Here is an 18,709-nt window from a genome sequence, read left to right as displayed (position 1 = left end):
AGTGGCTAACCTGTTTTCAATAACATGAGTGTGTTGATCATTGAAACGTTCAGAAACCTATCGTAGCTTTTGTCCTCTTGTGCTGGAAAAAAAAAGCACAACAAAAAACCAAACTTCTAATAATTGGTTGATAAGATCACATCCGGTGGGGTAGTTGTGCTGCACCGAGACAGAAGGACTGACACAACACTCAAGGAAGTCGCCACAAACGGAAGTCACTGAACGAAGCAGGGTTTGTTTATGCACTGTGTGGGAATGTGCCCTGTTCTCCAGAGCTCATATTTCTACCGCTTTCTGTTTAGCTGATGCCTCTCTTGTTTTATTTTAGGAGGTTTTTTTTTTTTAATCCCTCTGAGTGACTATAATTATCTTTCAATGATTTAGAAGTTGATTTAGAAGTGGAAAAAAAACCCACATTCGTTTGACCTTCACACACACACACACACACACACACACACACACACCCTTCTGCAAGCTTTGAACAAGCAGCACTTGTGTTTGGATTCAGTTTTACCCTTAGTCATGCCTCTTTCCAGATACAAGAAACATTTAATTCCTGATTTCCTGCCTTCTGGCTTCAGGCCTTTGACCAACAAAGTGAAAATATATTTTGTACAGCTGGAGGCTCGCCAGCTGCTAAGTTAAGTCAAAATGAGAAAAGATGAGAGAGAGAGAGAGAGAGAGAGAGAGAGAGAGAGAGAGAGAGAGAGAGAGAGAGAGAGAGAGAGAGAGAGATTGCCCAGCCTCATGAACTTGCAAAATTGTAAGATAGAACCATGCTCTTCCTTGGTTTATACTAGAGAGCTAGGTTAGCATAAGCCTGTCAGTACCCAGAGTAAGGGTCTTCTTAGGGTCCCTGGTGTCTCCCCCACCTTGCTCTCTGCTTTCCTTCCTTCTCCTCCTCACACTCAGCGCTGTCATTCTCAGGAATGAGGGCCCTTCGTAAACTCACCATCTCCATCAGACAAGGGAACTGGGGGAAGGGAACTATCACAAATGGCAGCTGGTGGAATACCATGGCTTCTGAGCTCCTTGGTTCCCATGGCAACAAAACAAAAGCACAACAAACCTATCTGTCCCGACAATAAAATGTGTTTTCATTAAAATCAATTTAAAATATTTTTTCCAGTTTAAAATATTCAATGCGTTCTGCTCCTGGTTCAAAAAGCCCTTACCTTCCAATATCGGAAAAGGGACTAAGTCCCTGGCAGAAAAACGCAAAGGAACAGAGGAATTGGTGGGAATAAGTCAGGGACTTTAAAGATGAGACAGTGTAAATTCAAGTATGAACAAGACTGCCTCTTTCTCTCTTCTGCTTAGTTATGCTTTTCCCCCTATATAAACACGCGCTGTAATATTATGGTGGGAAGCAGGTATTTGGCAACCATATATTATTTTAGTAAGTCTGCATTAAGAGAGCAGTTTCCAGTTTGAGCAGCTGTAACATGTTTAAACTCGGGTTGTAATGGGATCTGAAGATAACTATCCCCCATGGGTTGTGTTGATCTTCGTGGCTGGCCCACTGCCAGACAGAGGCCTCGAAAGTATTATCCATGCCTCCTTGCACATACCTTGTCTGAGCATGCTCAGTGAACGGATTTGGGTCCTAAAATACCATAAACCTGCATTTGTCTTTTCCACAGTTTGCTTTGCTGTTAAAAGAATGGACCATCAGTGTCTCAAATATCCCCATGTCTTGTCTGTGAAGCCTGGAACAGTGGTGGATATTTAAGGAGCTAGTAGACAAATTGTACAATCAGAAACCAATTTTAAGATACTCAACAAATATTCCAAATCGGGATTTTTTTTTTTTTTTTGCCTTGGAGTCTTAGTTTAAAAATAAAGGATTCCCAATATTTTGAACAGACTTTTTTTTTGTCAGCCAAGTACATTTTCTTCATCGAGTCAACTTGTCGTATTTAAAACAAATTATGTTTGCTGTATTAAGGTTCATATTTTTAAGGCTGAGTCTTGTATTAATCCCACAGTGAGTCATTAATCATACCAAATGCATTAGAGAAACTTTAATCACTGAAGTCGAAACTCGGATTGTAATGCAATCCATGCCTTTTAATTACATCAGCTCCTTCCCTGTTCAGATCAAGAGCTGTGTCGCAAAGGGAGCAGATTAAAACCAGAGCCGTTTGATGCTTCTTTTTAGAGCAATTTTACGCACTTTGTTTTTTAAAAGTTACGTAATTAAAATGCTCGGGTTTTTCAGCCCTCTGATTTTTGCTGCTTTCGTGGTTAGCTGGTTTCCTCCTTGCTGGGGCCCTTTCTAACTTGGCACCCCCTTCTTCCTCAGTCCCCCAAAATACAGAGCTCCTGATGGTCTTCAGGGCTAGAGGATACAAGATCTGTCATGGCCAAATTGAACTTCAATGTGTAGGGGTGGGGAGTGATTTTATGTATGTGTTTATATACACATATATATAAATACTTTATATAAACTTATATTTTTATATATGTTATACACATATTTTTCAGTGGTGTATGTTTGTTGTACCTAGGGTTGGGTTTTACGATAGCAGTTTCTTTCAAATGTATACCATCGGGTCTACATTTTGAGGTGAACACCAAACTCCAGTTCTAACAGATGTGGGGACCCTTGGACTCTTTGTTTAATCTCAGGAGAAGGATGATGGTCATGAAACTCATGGTGATGATAACAGCAATAATCTGGAGAGATGTGGTGGGAATTATATGGAATGATTTGCATCTTGTACCTAGCGTGTCTTAGAATAGAAGCTGAATGAGGTCAGAGGTCTTGAATGTTTTGTTCATGGCTGTATTTTCAGAAGCTGGAGCGGGTGCCTGGCATAGGGTGGGTACTCAGTGTACATTTGACAGAGAGTACATGGACAACAGTTGTCCTTATTGGCCGATGTCCTTGGCAACCAGCCAAGTGCTATGGGCCATGGTGACCATGCCAACCTTGGCTACCTCCATTGGTAGCAGTCTTTCGGAGACACGTTTAGGTGACCAGATAACCAAGTTGTACTAATGAAGTAGATTACGTAGAGTAAGCCCCTGGGAAGTGTGCATGTCACTCAACAAGTTGTTTATGCACAGTTTTGCTTTGCTTGGTTTCAGCAATATGGTCATCCATAGTTAGAAAAAAACACTCATCTTGACTTGTTCACGATAGTTACATTTACGTAACTTTTATTGCAGTATGTTGTTACAGTTGTCTCATTTTATTAGTTACATCTTCTAATCGCTTACTCTGCCTAGTTTACAAATTAAGCTGTTTTAGGTATTCAAGCATAGGAAAAGTATAGGATAGAGAGAGCAAGCTTGGCGCTAATAACAGCTTCAGCATCCCTGAAGTGTCTCAGAATGCATCCCTACAGAATGCATCATCTACAGTAAGAGGAAGCAAGCCCCAGAGCGATGCTGTCATGAGAACTGGCCATGTGATATACCACCTCTTCTGCTTTCCCTTTAGGTTAATCCTACCATATGAAAGGTTTATTAAGGGAGAAGAAGATAAGCCTTTGCCACCAATCAAACCTCGGAAACAGGAGAACAATTCACAGGAAAACGAGAACAGAACAAAAGTGTCGGGAACCAAGCGCATCAAACATGAACTGCCCAAAAACAAGAAAGAAAAGGAGAATACACCAAAGCCCCAGGATACCTCTGAGGTGAGTTGCTGGTGAGGAGACACCAGCCCTGGGAAACCCACTCTGCCCCCAGGGTTTCCAGACCCCAGAATCTCCAGCTGGGTCTCTATATGTCATGGCTGATCTGAGAAGTCACAAACCCTAGTCTCTGGGCTGGCAAGAGGGCTCAGTGAGTAAAGACGCTTGCTGCCAAGTCTGTCGGCCTGAGTTTGATCCTCAGGACAGTCATGGTGAAAGGAGAGCACCAATTCTGTCTGGAATGCTGGCCACTGGCCTGCACACACGTACATAAAATAGACAAACTCTCAAAATTAACTTTCCAAACCCTTCTCTTATGTACTGGAGAGATGCCTCAGCACATAGGATCACCTGCTGCCCTCAGAGGGAGGCTTATAACTGCCAGTAACCACAGTTCCATGGAATCCAGTGCCCTCTCCTGGCTTCCGAGGGTACTTACACACACACACACACGCACGCACGCACGCACGCACACACGCACGCACGCACGCACGCACGCACGCACGCACACACACACGCACTCACTCACTCACAAATAATAATTAATTAAAATCTTCTAAAAACCCCGAAGCTTTCTTTCCCTTGGGAGCTTAGGTGCAGTGTACATGGTAAAGAGAGGCTATGACTAGAATCTAGAAGAATCTAGAAAGACGAGAATACCCTGAAGGAAATTGGAAGCAAAGACTCAGAACTGGAGACCAAACTAAACTGAATTGGAAACCAAACTAAACCCTCCTGAAACTTAGGATTCCCCTGAGTAAACATGGCTTCTTGGGGGATTTCACAACCGTTATTATTTAAGGAGTCAGTGTGACTTGGGGAGTGGGGGTGGGGAGCAGGTTTCAGGAAGGAGGGCTAAGACCCTCATGTCTCCTTGGGCCCCTCTCCCAAAATTTAGGGACGTTTGCTTCTCATTCTTGACCTCCATTCAAAACCCTTGGGTTGAGACCAATTCAGCGAGATCTTTGGTCTGTATTGTTTACGGAGAAATTTCGAAGTGATTTCACAAAAACCATTGCTCTCTCTCATGTTAAGAGGTGGTTTCTGAGCCTTCAAACCAAAAGCCCCAGCGCTAGGAGCTCTTCAGCAAAAAGCATGACTGGTAGCATCCAGCCAACCAAGGAGGCCGAACTGGGCTCTGTTTCAACATGAATAATAAAAATCCTGCTGCCCATTTAAAAAAAAAAAAAAGCAGTTAGATTTGGAGACAGCATGTTCTAGGATTCAAGCCCTGAGGGAATTTGGGTACTGATATTAAACACTCTCTAAAAACCAGGCTTATAATGAACACGTAAGAGACAACTTCATTAAATACCAGTTTAAAACACAGTCTTGCTCGCTCTCTCTCCTCTCTTTCACACACACACACACACACACACACACACACACACACACACACACACACCAACTCCTAGCAGATCCCTCCTTTAAAAGATAATTTTAATACTTTGTTTCACTGGAAATGGAACCTCAAGCCTCAAGTTTGGCACACAGTAGTGAAGGGTCCTATCACTGAGCTATATCCCTGAATGTCTGTTAGCTTTTTGTTTGGACAGAGTCTCCATAAGTTGCTGAAGCTGGCCTTAAACTCATGCTGTAGCGCAGTCAGGACTTGAACTCACAATCCTACTGTCCCAGCCTGAGCCAGGCCTGGATTTATTAAGTTTTATAATTATTTTAAGTTCTAGTCACTCCAAAAAAAAAAAAAGAAAAATACAAGATGATGCAGACTTTTAAACATTTGCAAGTTTGCAACATAAATGGCCCAAAGCAAGGAAATTCCAAGTTAAGGGTTACATTCCATTCCTCCTTGATCCTACTGGCTTGGTGATTTATCACAGGGGTTTGGATTGGTCAGTTCCATTAGACACCAGATGTCTACCCCAGCCAAAGCACCAGCAGATGCCTGGAGGATCATGGAGCCAGCTGACCTTCCAATGGCTCCGCTGGAGTGGGGAAAATCTGAAACAGTGAGCTTGTGAGCCGTGGGAAGAAGGATCCTTACTTAGTCTGCCATGGAACCCATTAGCTCAGGTGATGACCATTCCTGAGACTAGAGTGAGCACCCTTGCTCCAGAGTCCAGCAAACCTCTGACAGCTGTGGGGCTCCCTGTCCTCCACAGGGAAATCATTCTATTGCCAATGATTGCCTTTTCTGAACTGGGCTGTGGGCATATGGAGCTTCTAAATCTGCTCTCGGAAGTCCTGATGTCCCATATGATCTGCGCAGAGAGAACCAAGCACACGAACTACCTACGTTAGGAATTCAGCATCTCTGCGAGCCAGGTTTCGGGGTTGCATTTAATGCCATGCTGTAGTTTTTGACGTTTTCAATCTGAAGCACTCAACTTAGTGAAGAGAGGAGGGGTCTAGTTAAACCCACTACCCTTGGGGATTACAAAGTACAGAGTGAGACACTGTCCTTGAACAGACCCAGGAAGTTCAGAAAGCATCATCTTTGGAGAAAAAAAAAATAAGGAACAAATCCTTTTACTTTCGTTGGCCAAATTTTCAAATCCATCCATAAACTGGATTTATAGACAGACATGCGAGGCTCCAATGTAGCCTAAGGCCGAGGTCACATAAATTTTGAAGAACTGAGCAAAATTTGCCTTTTGCGGTCACTCATTTTTATGTCTTTTAATTGAATGTATAAGCTCAAGAGACAAATGACGAGTATAACAACGATGCCTGCACTTAAAAACACAGTTATTAGTGCAAGAAGAGGGAGGGGCAGGCTCTTGAGTATCACACACTTGACTGGTGAGGATATCTTCATGTGGATCCAAGGGGGGGGGGAAATCTACAAAATGGGTATTAATCCTTGAAATTACTTTTCTTAAATATCCTCCATACTGCCGTCAGAGGTATGATGCACTTGGTGGGGTCTTCATAATAGAAAAATGTCCTGGTGATGTGATGGGGCTGAGGGAGTGGGGACCAACTCAGTTCAAAGGTCTCGTGACTGTCCCACCGAAGCATGTCAGATCCATTATGGAAAGGCTTGTCCACGAGCTCTATCTCAGGTGAAAACTTAGATTCACCTTTAAGGTTAAAGTTTCTAGGACTCCAGATAGTAAATGGATTGAGCTGTGCCCATAACTACTGCACACAGGAAGCATCTGTCCCCTTGATGACACTTTATTTCAATAAACATCAACTTGTCCTGGGGGGTGTGACACTGCCCACCTGAGTCACGTTCGGCTTTGAGAACAATAAGTTTGGTATGCTGTGGGAGGACCTAGATGAGTCCCTAGCCCTGGGTGCACCCACTCCATCTACGTGTGCCTTTGGTACTTTAACAAGATCTACGCATCCTGGAGTTCTAAGAAATGATAATGTGTAAACCTCGCTGGTTTCCAGCGGATCCACCGGAATTCCTTAGGAAGGGATGGCTCTCCTGGAAAGGCAGGAGTTGTTTGTTGTCTGTTGCTGCCATGGGGTTGGTTCAATAGTTTGAAGGAGAACGAGAGATGCCCTTAAAAAAAAAATCTTTCAGAGAAGCATCATGAAATGCAATGTGTAATTTAAAACCTGTTTGGATAATTGACTGATTTGACAACCTCAGGATTAAACTATATATTACGATGAAGGAGTGATACTGATGATCGTACGTCACTCTGCTGTTTTGATAGGTGTCTCATAAGGGGCTGAAGCGAATGTGCTGGTTTCCCCGCATGTTTCTGTAATTTAGATTTCTTTGTTTAGAGCGTGATTGGGGAGTAATAAAGCCTTATGAAAACTTGGTGAACTGGTTGACAAGCCTGGTTTCAAGCCTGCAGTGGGTGATGATGCTTTGTTTCCTCGCAGAGTGTGTCGGTGTGCTTGGTCCTTTTCTAAATGTCTCCTGCAATGTTTGTTCAGGTTTCAGCAGAGCAGGGGAAGGAAGAGGAGACATTGAACCAGAAAAGCCGCACAGAGCCTCTCCCGGCTCCAGAGGTGAAGAAGAAGTCAGAAGGACACAAGGACCTTGCAGCGAGGGTCCCAGTGTCCAGACCAGAACCAGAAAAAGGCAATGAAACTCACCAAGGTTCCAGCAGTGAGGAGGCTGAGGAGGTGGGAGACAAGGGCCCTGCCCCTCTGCTCCCAAGCCCTCCCCTGCCTCCTGAAAGAGAGTCAGCTCCTACCCCTGGGGCTGGCAAACAGCCCCTTGCCTCTCCCAGTGCCCAAATGGACTCAAAGCCAGAAGCCAAACCCTGCAGCTTTACAGAGAGCTCTGAAAGTGACCTCCAAGAAGCATCCTTTGCCAGCTTCCCCGCTACCCAGCCACCATTGGCAAGCCAGCACGAGGCAGAGGAAGACAAGCTTCCTGCCATGGCTAATTACATTGCCAACTGCACTGTGAAGGTGGACCAGCTGGGCAGTGATGATATCCACACTGCCCTCAAGCAGACCCCGAAGGTCCTTGTGGTCCAATCATTTGATATGTTCAAAGACAAAGACTTGACCGGGCCCATGAATGAGAACCACGGACTTAATTACACGCCCCTGCTCTACTCCCGGGGCAATCCTGGTATCATGTCCCCACTGGCCAAGAAGAAGCTTTTGTCCCAGGTGAGCGGGGCGAACCTCTCCAGTAGCTACCCCTATGGCTCCCCGCCCCCTTTGATCAGCAAAAAGAAACTGATTGCCAGGGACGAACTGTGCTCGGGTTTGTCCCAGGCCCACCACAGCCAAAGCTCGGACCACATGGCTGTCAGCCGGCCATCGGTAATCCAACACGTCCAGAGCTTCAAAAGCAAGGCCTCCGAGGAGAGAAAGAGCATCAATGATATCTTCAAGCATGACAAACTGAGTCGGGCTGATGCTCACCGCTGCGGTCTCTCCAAGCACCAGCTGAGCACCCTGGCCGACTCCTACGCCCTGAGAGAAGAGGCCCAGGAGGGCAAGGACAAACTATTAGAGAAGAGAGCCGTCTCCCACGGCCACGTGCCCAGTTTCCTGGCCGACTTCTATTCTTCCCCACATCTCCACAGCCTCTACCGGCACACGGAACACCATCTTCATAACGAACAGTCGCCCAAGTACGCCTCTAGGGACATGTACCAGGAATCTGAAAATGGCGCTTTTCTTTCTCACAAGCACGCGGAGAAGATCCACGTCAATCATCTCGCCTCTCTCCATCAGCAAGACAAGAAGTTGGCTGCGGCGGAAGCCGCTAGAGATGACCAACCAACAGACCTGAGCCTTCCCAAGAACCCACAGAAACTAACCAGCAAAGTCCTAGGCCTGGCCCACTCAGCCTCAGGGTCCCAGGAGATCAAAGGCGCCTCCCAGTTCCAGGTCATCAGCGGCCAGAGTCGAGACTGTCACCCCAAAGCCTGCCGGGTATCACCCATGACCATGTCGACCCCTAAAAAATACCCCGAGTCGCTTGCAAGGTCGGGAAAACCTCACCATGTGAGACTGGAGAGCTTCAGAAAAATGGAAGGCATGGTCCATCCCATCCTTCACCGGAAGATGAGTCCTCAGAACATTGGAGCTGCTCGCCCCATAAAGCGCAGCCTGGAGGATTTAGATCTTGTGATTGCCGGGAAAAAAGCCAGAGCTGTGTCTCCCTTGGACCCCTCCAAGGAGGCTTCTGGGAAAGAGAAGGCCTCTGAACAGGAGAGCGAGGGCAGCAAAGGAGCCTACGGTGGGCATTCCGGGGCTGCATCGGAAGGCCACAAGCTTCCGGTCTCCTCCCCTATCTTTCCAGGTTTGTATTCTGGTAGCCTGTGTAACTCAGGCCTCAACTCCAGGCTCCCAGCCGGGTACTCCCATTCTCTGCAGTACTTGAAGAACCAGACGGTGCTTTCTCCTCTCATGCAGCCCCTGGCTTTCCACTCGCTCGTGATGCAAAGAGGAATTTTCACGTCGCCGACCAATTCTCAGCAGCTGTACAGACACTTGGCCGCAGCGACCCCTGTAGGAAGTTCCTACGGGGACCTGTTGCACAATAGCATCTACCCGTTAGCTGCTATCAACCCTCAGGCTGCCTTTCCCCCGTCTCAGCTGTCATCCGTACACCCCAGCACGAAACTGTAAGCCTCGCTGTGCCCAGCAAACCCCCAAACTGCGGGGTCCGTGCACCCAACGTTGGAGGGCTGGCTTGCAGAGTTGGAAGTCAGTATTCCTTCTGATCCGGTGGTACCCTTTGACCCAGCCATAGAGGCCTAAAGGCCAGGTGAACATGCCTATCTTTTCGGGGACAACCCTAGCCTGGCTGGCCAGTTGTGACCTCCCTTGCAACACAGATGGCCTAGGGCCTCCAGGTCATTTGCTTTTCGATGTTGGTCTTCTGAAGGTATCTGTGTCTATCCCAGAAGAACTCAGAGAACCCCTCTGAGTTTGGATGGTAAGGAAGCGATCTGGGCAAAAAAAAAAAAAAAAAAAAAAAAAGTGGGGGCAGGCTTTTGGAAGCAAAGGTCAAGAAAGACTGGCAAGTAATAGCCAGGGGAACGCCCCTCTTTTTCATACAACTCAAACAAGTTCAATCAATGCAATGTATAGTTAAACTTAAAGAGACCTTTCATTCTGACACTATTAAACAATCCAGAGAAGTAAACACTGTTAAACTGTATATATTCGCTTCTTAAAGCTACCCGCCTCACTGTCCGCTCACCTAATTTATACACAAATAGTCCTGTTTTCTCCTGGTTCTTTCTTGTTCCTGCCCTGGGGTATTTTCTGGTTTGTTTATTTGTTTGTTTGTTTTTTTAATTAAACGGTATCCCTTCTATTTGCAGGTCTTTTTGGTTTTTTTTAGTTTTTTTGTTCTGTTTTGTTTTGTTTGCAAAGCTGACTGACTTTCCTGGTTGTTAATGTGTATTTTATCAATCCCCCCCTTTCACCCCAACATCTTCTTTTGAGCAGCTTTGGGTGGTCAAGTTATTGTTTACAAATTGAAGCAACTGATTTTTAGTGGAACAGACTGAAAAGAGCCCCCCCCGCGGAGAATACGAGCCAGCCGAAAGCCTGTGCCTTCGCGGGTCTGCCCCTCGAGGAATCCGTTCCTCACAAGGGGCATAGTTGAGAGAGCTTAGACACTGCTTCTCTGGCCAAATGCTTTGCTTTGAAGTATTGGATTATGTGAAAATATTAAACATTGGACTCGTGTTATCTAGGCTGTGAACCCGTCCTGCATACCAGAGAAATCAAAACAAAAACCTTGCTGGCAAAAAAGCCGCGGAAGAAGAGTCTAGAGGACATACTAGTTAGTGGGCTGTGAAGATGTCTTAGGAATTTCACATCTTAAGACAAGAGCCAGGGTGACTCACCCTGCTGTTGGAACTGCACCTTTTAAATGGTCTGGAGGAGGGGATTGGAAAGGGATGGTGTGTGTGTGTGTGTGTGTGTGTGACCATCCAGTAAAGGAGGAGTTACCTAAGGTCTGATCACTGGGCATCCCAGCTAGGCCTTGGCCTGTTTGAGTGACAGAGTTATTGCCACCGTCAGCTAACTTCTTGAGTTTCCTAGCAAGATTCCTCCAGGTTACAATCTTAGAGGAGTAATTGGATAATCTGTTTCAAAAGAAAGCCATCCTCCTTGGGTTTCTGGGGGGTGGCTTTGATGAGGATGTGTATACATAGGTGGTTTGTATCAAGTTTTTCACCACATGGTCATACTGTCCACCTTGGGTTTTTTTTTTTTTTTTTGGTTTGTTGTTGTTGTTGTTGTTGTTGTTGTTTTTGACTGTCACTCTTGACTCTTCATTCCTTTTGCTCCCAAGGCACCACAACTGCTAAGAGTAGCAAGTGGTTGCATAGAGTGGACTCCTTTTCCCGTCTCCACCCATCCCTGCCAAAAGCTGCTTTGAGAAGTCCTCAGCCCACCGCCCTCCTCTCCCCCAACACTACCAATAGACTCTAGGACCATAGTTAACCAAGTCTTTTTATTTTTACCTCTGACATATTTAAGTCTATGAAACTTGATGACAGTTTCCAACATCTCTGAATAGGTAACTCAACTACAAAAATAATCGAAACCAGTGACCGTGAAACTGCGGTTCTTACGCAAAGCCATGCATGCCACTCATTTGTACGGAAATGTCCTCATGATATGAAGCCAAATAGTCCATGTAGTAACATGCTATCCAAAGGTGGAAACAAAAGAATGTAGCGACCCAGTGTTAAGAGTTCCATTCGCTTCAATTAATTATTTACCTTCCTGTGGAATAATATATATATTATATTTAATAGGACCATAGATAGACTAGTATAACTTAGATCATAAATGTGCATGTGCAGATTATTCTGCGGTTGCACAAGAAAGGGTGTGTGTGTGTGTGTGTGTGTGTGTGTGTGTGTGTGTGTGGGGACGGGTCTCAATTCCAGCCAGCAGGATGCTGGCCAGGACACAGTATGAGAAAGTTGCACTAGATTGAATAGTGACAGAATCAGAAGAGGAGCAAAGGACCAGGGATTCTGCAGCAGGCATGGGCTGGAGCCAGACGTGGTCCCTGTGAGTTCATTTCCCGAAGAAAACGGGGATGTCTGTGTGTCCCCCCTCCATCCACTCCCTCACGAGCTCACCCATTTGCAAGATGGGGTGATTGTTTTCCTCACTGTGGTGAGTCGAGATGTGTTCATCGTGTAGGAATTTGATCACACCATTTTCAAACAATGTCAACATAGTCCAGCTATTGTTTTTCTCATCTCTTCCGAGAGGAGACGCGCTGTTTCTGTTGAAGGAAGCTCAGACCCTCGGCAAAAACATCAGGACAAATGCAAAGAACAGAAGTGGGGTGTTATTTATTTTAAAACTCCAAACGGAGATCTTGGAAATCTTTCAAAAAGACCATTGAATTTTTTTCATTGGCTGAGAAGGACGTTTTAAAAAGTCTTAAATCAGGCTTTGTTTGCATTGAGTTCAAGGGGCCTTATTATTGAATGGCATTGCACAAGCCTTTCTTTGTGCAATCAAACCATTGTTATTGGTAGTTCTGTAAAGGAAACTGTGGAATCCAATTGGCACCGGAGTCATAAATCCATTTACCAAGTGTGGCTTCCGAGAAATGTTGCAATTCAAAATGCACTCAGCCCGTGAATTATTGGAGAGTTGGAGATTCTAAATAATATTTAAAAATAATATCATCTCCATGCAACTCCTGGCCTAACTTTTGGCAAATTTGGCTTAAAGATAAAATATAAAGTAAAAATAAAATACCATGACAGCCCAATCAAGCTTTAGGTTTAAAGTATTTTTTCCTAGTAAGTGATTGAAACGTGTAATGTTTGCCACAGGACTGACTGGTTCGTTTCCTAGCTAGAAGCTCGCAAGTTCGCTGGTTCATCAGGGCATATATGGTAGGGTTTGTCCAGACTCTGTGTTGATGTCACAGCTTTGCGACCTGGTGCATGAATCCTCAAGTACTGTATTTCATTGTGTTGGTGTGTCTGATGGAAACGTCAAGGTGATCCCACAAATATATTTTATGTAGTGTGCCTTCAAAGAGAACCATTATTTCTCTTCACTTCTTGTCCCACTGAGTCACATTTGGTGGTGGTCAGCCACGTCCCATGGGGTCTAGTTTTGACTCTTATTGTCCCGAGCTAAGAGAGTAACGGGAATGATTTTGCCCTGGTGAGACCCACACCCCTGGAGTAGTGACTTTGAGCACCTCGGCTCCAGTGTTGGTTGTTGTATTTGATATTCTGCTTGTCTCCCCGTGGCAGAAAGATCTCTGCAAAAAAATAAAAATTAAAAAAAATAAAAAAATAGCAGCATAATCTCTTGGCTGTTTATACTTTTTTAAACTTCCCTGTGTTGTAAATATTGTACACTTTGAGTGACTCCGGCTATGTAACCTCTAAGCTCTGTAAGGTGATCATTTGTATATAACAACCTGGCCCAGTGATGTTATATAATTTCCCAATGGAGAGGTTATTGAGTAACCTTTGCGTTAGTTTGAACACTACCAGAAGAATGCTGAGCCAACTATAAACACTCAATTTTGTATGTTTTCCAAATTGTACTTATTACTGCTTTTGATACTGTATTCCGTGCCAATAGTTTCCCAATCACATAGCAGGCAAGAGATATTTTGTACTTTTTGATCCACTGTAATATTTAATAAAAAATGTTACTATCTGTTTCCTTTGGGGTGTCTGTCACTTATTCCTGGGGAGCTTTGCGGCCTCAGCAGAGGATTTTCAGTCTCTGGTCTCTAAGTTAGAGATGGTGATACTAATGAGTGTGCCTCATTGGGAACCTTCCGGAAGTTTCATGTACACACAGTTATGGCTGGTTTATTAATGAGGAAAACTCTAGCTTAGAGAGGCCGTCACTTGTCTACTGTCTACTACAAGTGGCAGAGTTGAGATTTGAAGTCAGGGGTCGTAAAAATCTATGTCTTTCCTATGCTGACCGGTCACATCAAGTTAACGTCCATTGACTTAGTCAACAAATGTGTCTTGATACCTCTAGGGCCAGGCTCGTTGTTTGGAACTGCAAATACAATAGAAAGTAAAAGAGACACCATCCATAGGACCTGTAAATCTTCCTGGAATCAGTCAGACACCCTCAGAACACAAAAAGCCCATGATGGGCCCATTCTGGGGATAAGGGTTTAATGACTAATGTCAAAAGAGTACAAGGAAGTCATCCCTGAACCTTTATGCAGGATAAGCATGACTTAATTAAGTGACAGGGAACTGGGAGACAGTATCAAGCGCCAGGGACCCTGTGCGTAAAGGCCCCAAGGCAGAAACGAGTTGAGTTTACAGGAATTGAAGGGGGTCCGGGAATAATAGCTTATAAGGCATGATTAGAATACGGAAGGAATGTGGTTAGGTGAGGTTAAAGAATGGCAGGCATCACCTAAGTAGGCCAGGCCAAGCCTCTGGTCATTATCCTGACCAAAAAGGGAGGTTTAAGCAGGTAGGTCACAGGTTTGGGTCCGTCCCCACTGACGTCATCCTGAGAACTGCTCTGTGACCGTTTGGCCTGGGGTGGTGGACTGGATGGTCACATCTCAGAGGGCCTCTGGCAGAGGGAGCACAAGGTAGGCAAGCAGATTCCGAGGTCTTTTGTATTCATTGGGTGGAGATGGTAGATAAAGATGTCTTTCCCTTGGAGCTTGTGGGCTTGCCCCTGGCCCTCCTCCGCTTACGTCAGTTGAAATGAGACATTTATGAAGCAGTTGCTGTGGATTCCTTTCCTAAGGCGTCTCAGAGAAGAGGCAGGATGGACAGGGACCGGGTCAGGGGGGACTTTGGTGATAAGTTAAGCTTAAGATCACGTCACATCATCAGGATGGGCTTTGAGTAGACAGGAGAGAAGAAGCAAGCCTGCCACCATAGCTCTGGAAAGATGGGGGGGGGACATATATTTAGACAAAACAACAACCTTAAAAACCCTAGAACCCTTTTTCTCATTAGAATGAAATCTCCAAGGGACTATGGGGTCAGCAAGTTATGACAACGTGTCTGTGGCCTCACCCTCTCCTTACTGAGTGCTATCCCTTTGTTGATAGAAAGAACCCCTAGCCCCAAGGTTACCTGACTCTCATTCTGACCCGTGTGTATTTCATCATGCGATGTGACTTGGTTGAATACATCAAAAGGACATCTTTCCCTCTGTGACACATCGGCCTTTGTAGATCAGAGTCCCTGATTCATGCATAACAGGAAACTTCACGATAAGTTATCTATTTTTAACCAGGCTTGGTTGGCAAATATTGTCAGAATGGGACAATACTTTTGGTAAAGATTCACTTGGGCCACAAAAGCAATGAAAATGCCTAATGATACATTCCAGGAAAGGGGCCAAAGAGAACAAATGTTTCACAGCTGATAGCGACCAGGAACTAAGTGATTGTTTACAGTAAGTCCAAGTGGCAGGGACAGAGTTGGAAATGACCAGTGGTCGGGAATAGGGTTAAAGAAAGGAGAGCCTTAAAAGTGAGCCACTAAATAAAAGTAAATCACATTAATTTGTGGTTCATGGATTCAGAATTCCTGAATTTGAAGACCTCTGGGCAAGTTACCAGGAGTAACATTGTGAAGCATTTGTTGAAATAGTGGACTATTTTTAATCATGTTTTCCAGAACCATAGGCATTCTGCCAGCTGCCTTGTGTATAGGTCAAAACCACAGGCATTCAGTCAGCCGCCGCATGTGTAGGTCAATCAGGTCGGTTCTCAGAACCTCCACCGCATTCATTGCTGCTGACTCGCTGTAGGATGGAACTGCCCGGTACAACTTCCTGGGGTGGTGGGAATGTTCTGGAAGATTTTCTAGTATCATATCTCATGGTCAATGTAACTACTGAGCCTCTAAAATGTGCCCTGTGTAACGAAGGAACTGACTCCTGAATTCTATCTAGACCTTAAGCTTGAATAGGCACATGTTGCTCAACAGCAAACAGTATCATACAAATCTAGAAGATCCAGCTGACCGGTTTGTGTGTTTGACTAGACTCAACTGCAGATATTCCATATCTACACATTGCTATTACCGTGAAGCAAATGACATTCTTGGCAAAAAGAAATTAATTAGTGAACGGTGATGCTCTATTTCAACCTGGATTTGCACATCGCAGAAATTAAATTCTTGCTGAATGAGTAAATCAATCACTGAGCAAGCACTAAGGAATGCCTACAATGACATCATCCTGCAGTCCAGCCCTCTGGGTTAAATCTATGGGAAGAATGAACTCACTTTTCAGGAAGCCTGTGACATGCTAGACACAGCCATATTCAAGTCATCCAACTTCATTCCATGACAATTTACCATTTGCTTATGGGGCTGGGAGAGTCACCATGAGATAGATTGCCAGGTAGTCAGGTGGGGTGGGGTGAGGAGGGCATCATGTATGTCTAAGCCTATGACAACCATGTTCTAGTGTTTTGGTGTTTCCTTCAAGCCTGAGTCTGTTACTTCACTGATGTAGAGATGATCAAAGTGATTAATTATACTGACTGAACACACCACCCATGCTGCTCGAAATGTTTTTAATTGGGGTAGGGATAGGTGAGGGGTAGTCTTCATTCATCTAAACCATTATCATAATTCATGATATAAACGTGATACTTATTTCCACAAAAATGAAAAGAATCAAATTGGAAACGATGATATTTATTTGTAATTTACAGCCGAGAATTAAAAAAAAAAAGAGGCATTATTAAGATTTTGCTAACCTGTCAAGATGAACCATGCTGCCCTGCGGTGGCTGCAGAGCCATCTGTTTGCCTTCGTGCCTCCAGCTATATCACATCTCCGTCATCCCCCCCTTTGACCCTAAAATGCCCCAGATGGAATCCACCAAAATGCTGAGTTTACACATCCTTGGGCGATTTGAAAATTAGTGATACAAACAGAGGAAAAGCAATAAAAGGAGGTGCTCTCAGTAGACGGTGTTAGGAATGAAAATGGAGGCAACAGACTAGCTAATTTATGAGGATCTTAAGCTTCAACTGGGATGAAAAACTGTTTTCTAGGGAAAGAAATAACAAAATTTTCCAAAAGTTGTGAAGGTCATATAATTAAAAAAAAAAATGGTTGGCATGTTAGTGTTTTCCTAGCCAAAAAAGCACCAGGTGCATATAGCTTTAGAATCATCTCAGAGGGCTGATGACTAGAAATGGCTATACAAGGCTTTTATGAGTTCTCTGGGATCTTAGTTCCAATAACTCAAAATGGGTAGTGAAAGACAGGAAAAGCACAGACTGATCTCACTCATAAACCACAAGCAGAAATCTTTAGAAAGAGGCTAGCAAACTCTAAGTCTATGCTTTCCTATGTACATACCTGCAGAAAGATGCCTGCATGTGTACATAAACATATGAAAATATGCACTCAAACCTTATATACTTTAAGTATATTAAGGTAAAATTAAATCATGCCCAAGAAGCGTTTCTTTTAGAAATAGAAGGATGTTAAAGGTTAGACATTTTACTAATGAAATAATACGTAGAACCATCTGGAATAAAATTAAGTGGAGCCCACTCCTCCAGCAATTGACAGATTAAAGTCCAAGTGGATTAAGGATTTCATTATTTTTTTTTTTAAAAAAAATGGGTTAGCTGAAAAGATCTTGAAGAAAATAACAGAATAAATTCTAGTCCTCATAGGGGAAAAGTCACCCTAGCCAGGACTCACAATGTAGACGCCAAGCCAGCTTGATCGGGCTTCAGCAGTCCTCAGTACAAAGTTTCAATATGGAGAGACAGATTCCAAGTGCAAATTGTAGTTGGCAACTAAGTATTTGCATCTGCACAAAGTGGCTGCATTTCTTTCACAAAGGGCTTCTAAAACTCAAAAGGGAAGCAGGCAAAGGTGACAACGTGCTGAAATGTGTAGTGGGAAGTTTTGACAAATATGTCCAACTATATATACTTACCCTCAGTGATCCCAGGGGACTGCTTTTCTGATCCCTCCCCCCACCGGGGTGCTCAAATCAACAGATAATCAAGAGTCTAATACAGTTGACTCAGTATTTATAAAGCATCTGCAAATGCCCTCCTGCATACTTGAAATCATTGTTAAGCAATCTTTAAAAATATTTTCATTTTTGGTTGAAGGGGAGGGGAGAGGCAAGGAGGGGAGCATAGAAAAATGTATAGCTCAATAAAATCAGTAAAAAAAAATTCTGCACACCCTCAGAAAAAAATTTCATTTTTAATTATGTATGTGTGGGTGTTTGTGTGGGGTATGTACATGTGAGTGCCAGTGCACACAAAAGCCAAAAGAAGGCATTCGGGTCCCCTGGCACTTGGGTCACAGGTAGTTGTGAGCCACCTGCCCTGGGCGCTGGGAAGCAGCCTCAGATCGTCTGCAAACACAAGTGTCTGAATCACTGAACCATCTTGCTGGCCCATCTAGATTACTTCTAATAGTAAAGATAATAAAAATGCTATATAAATAACCATTATACTGTGTACTTAGGGGAAAAGACCAAAACTCTAAATAATATCCTTTCATGTCTGGTAGAGGCTCATTGATTTTTCTTGGCAAATATTTTAATCCCATTTGTTAAACTCACAAATGTAGAACTCAAAACGACATCATAGCTGAAGATCGAGCTTGGTGTTCTGTTCTGCAGGGTGGCCCTCAGGACTGTGGTCAGCCAGCCACTCTGATCCA

The 18,709-nt window shown here is 44.2% G+C and overlaps 1 protein-coding gene across 1 annotated transcript in view; it reads left to right on the top strand.

The window, feature by feature from the left end:
* Arid5b (AT-rich interaction domain 5B) overlaps nucleotides 1-10,365 on the top strand; it is a 175,670-nt gene extending 165,305 nt beyond the window's left edge. Inside the window, 2 exon segments of the mRNA XM_038342229.1 lie at nucleotides 3,449-3,647; nucleotides 7,509-10,365. Coding sequence (XP_038198157.1) covers nucleotides 3,449-3,647; nucleotides 7,509-9,671 — 2,362 coding nt within the window. The 3' untranslated portion in view covers nucleotides 9,672-10,365.
* The last annotated feature ends 8,344 nt before the right edge of the window (nucleotides 10,366-18,709 follow it).

The sequence above is a fragment of the Arvicola amphibius genome, chromosome 9 (assembly GCF_903992535.2).
Source record: "Arvicola amphibius chromosome 9, mArvAmp1.2, whole genome shotgun sequence".
Lineage (NCBI taxonomy): Eukaryota > Metazoa > Chordata > Mammalia > Rodentia > Cricetidae > Arvicola > Arvicola amphibius.
The sequence above is the reverse complement of the archived record's forward strand: the minus strand, read 5'-3'. Positions and strand labels throughout refer to the sequence as shown.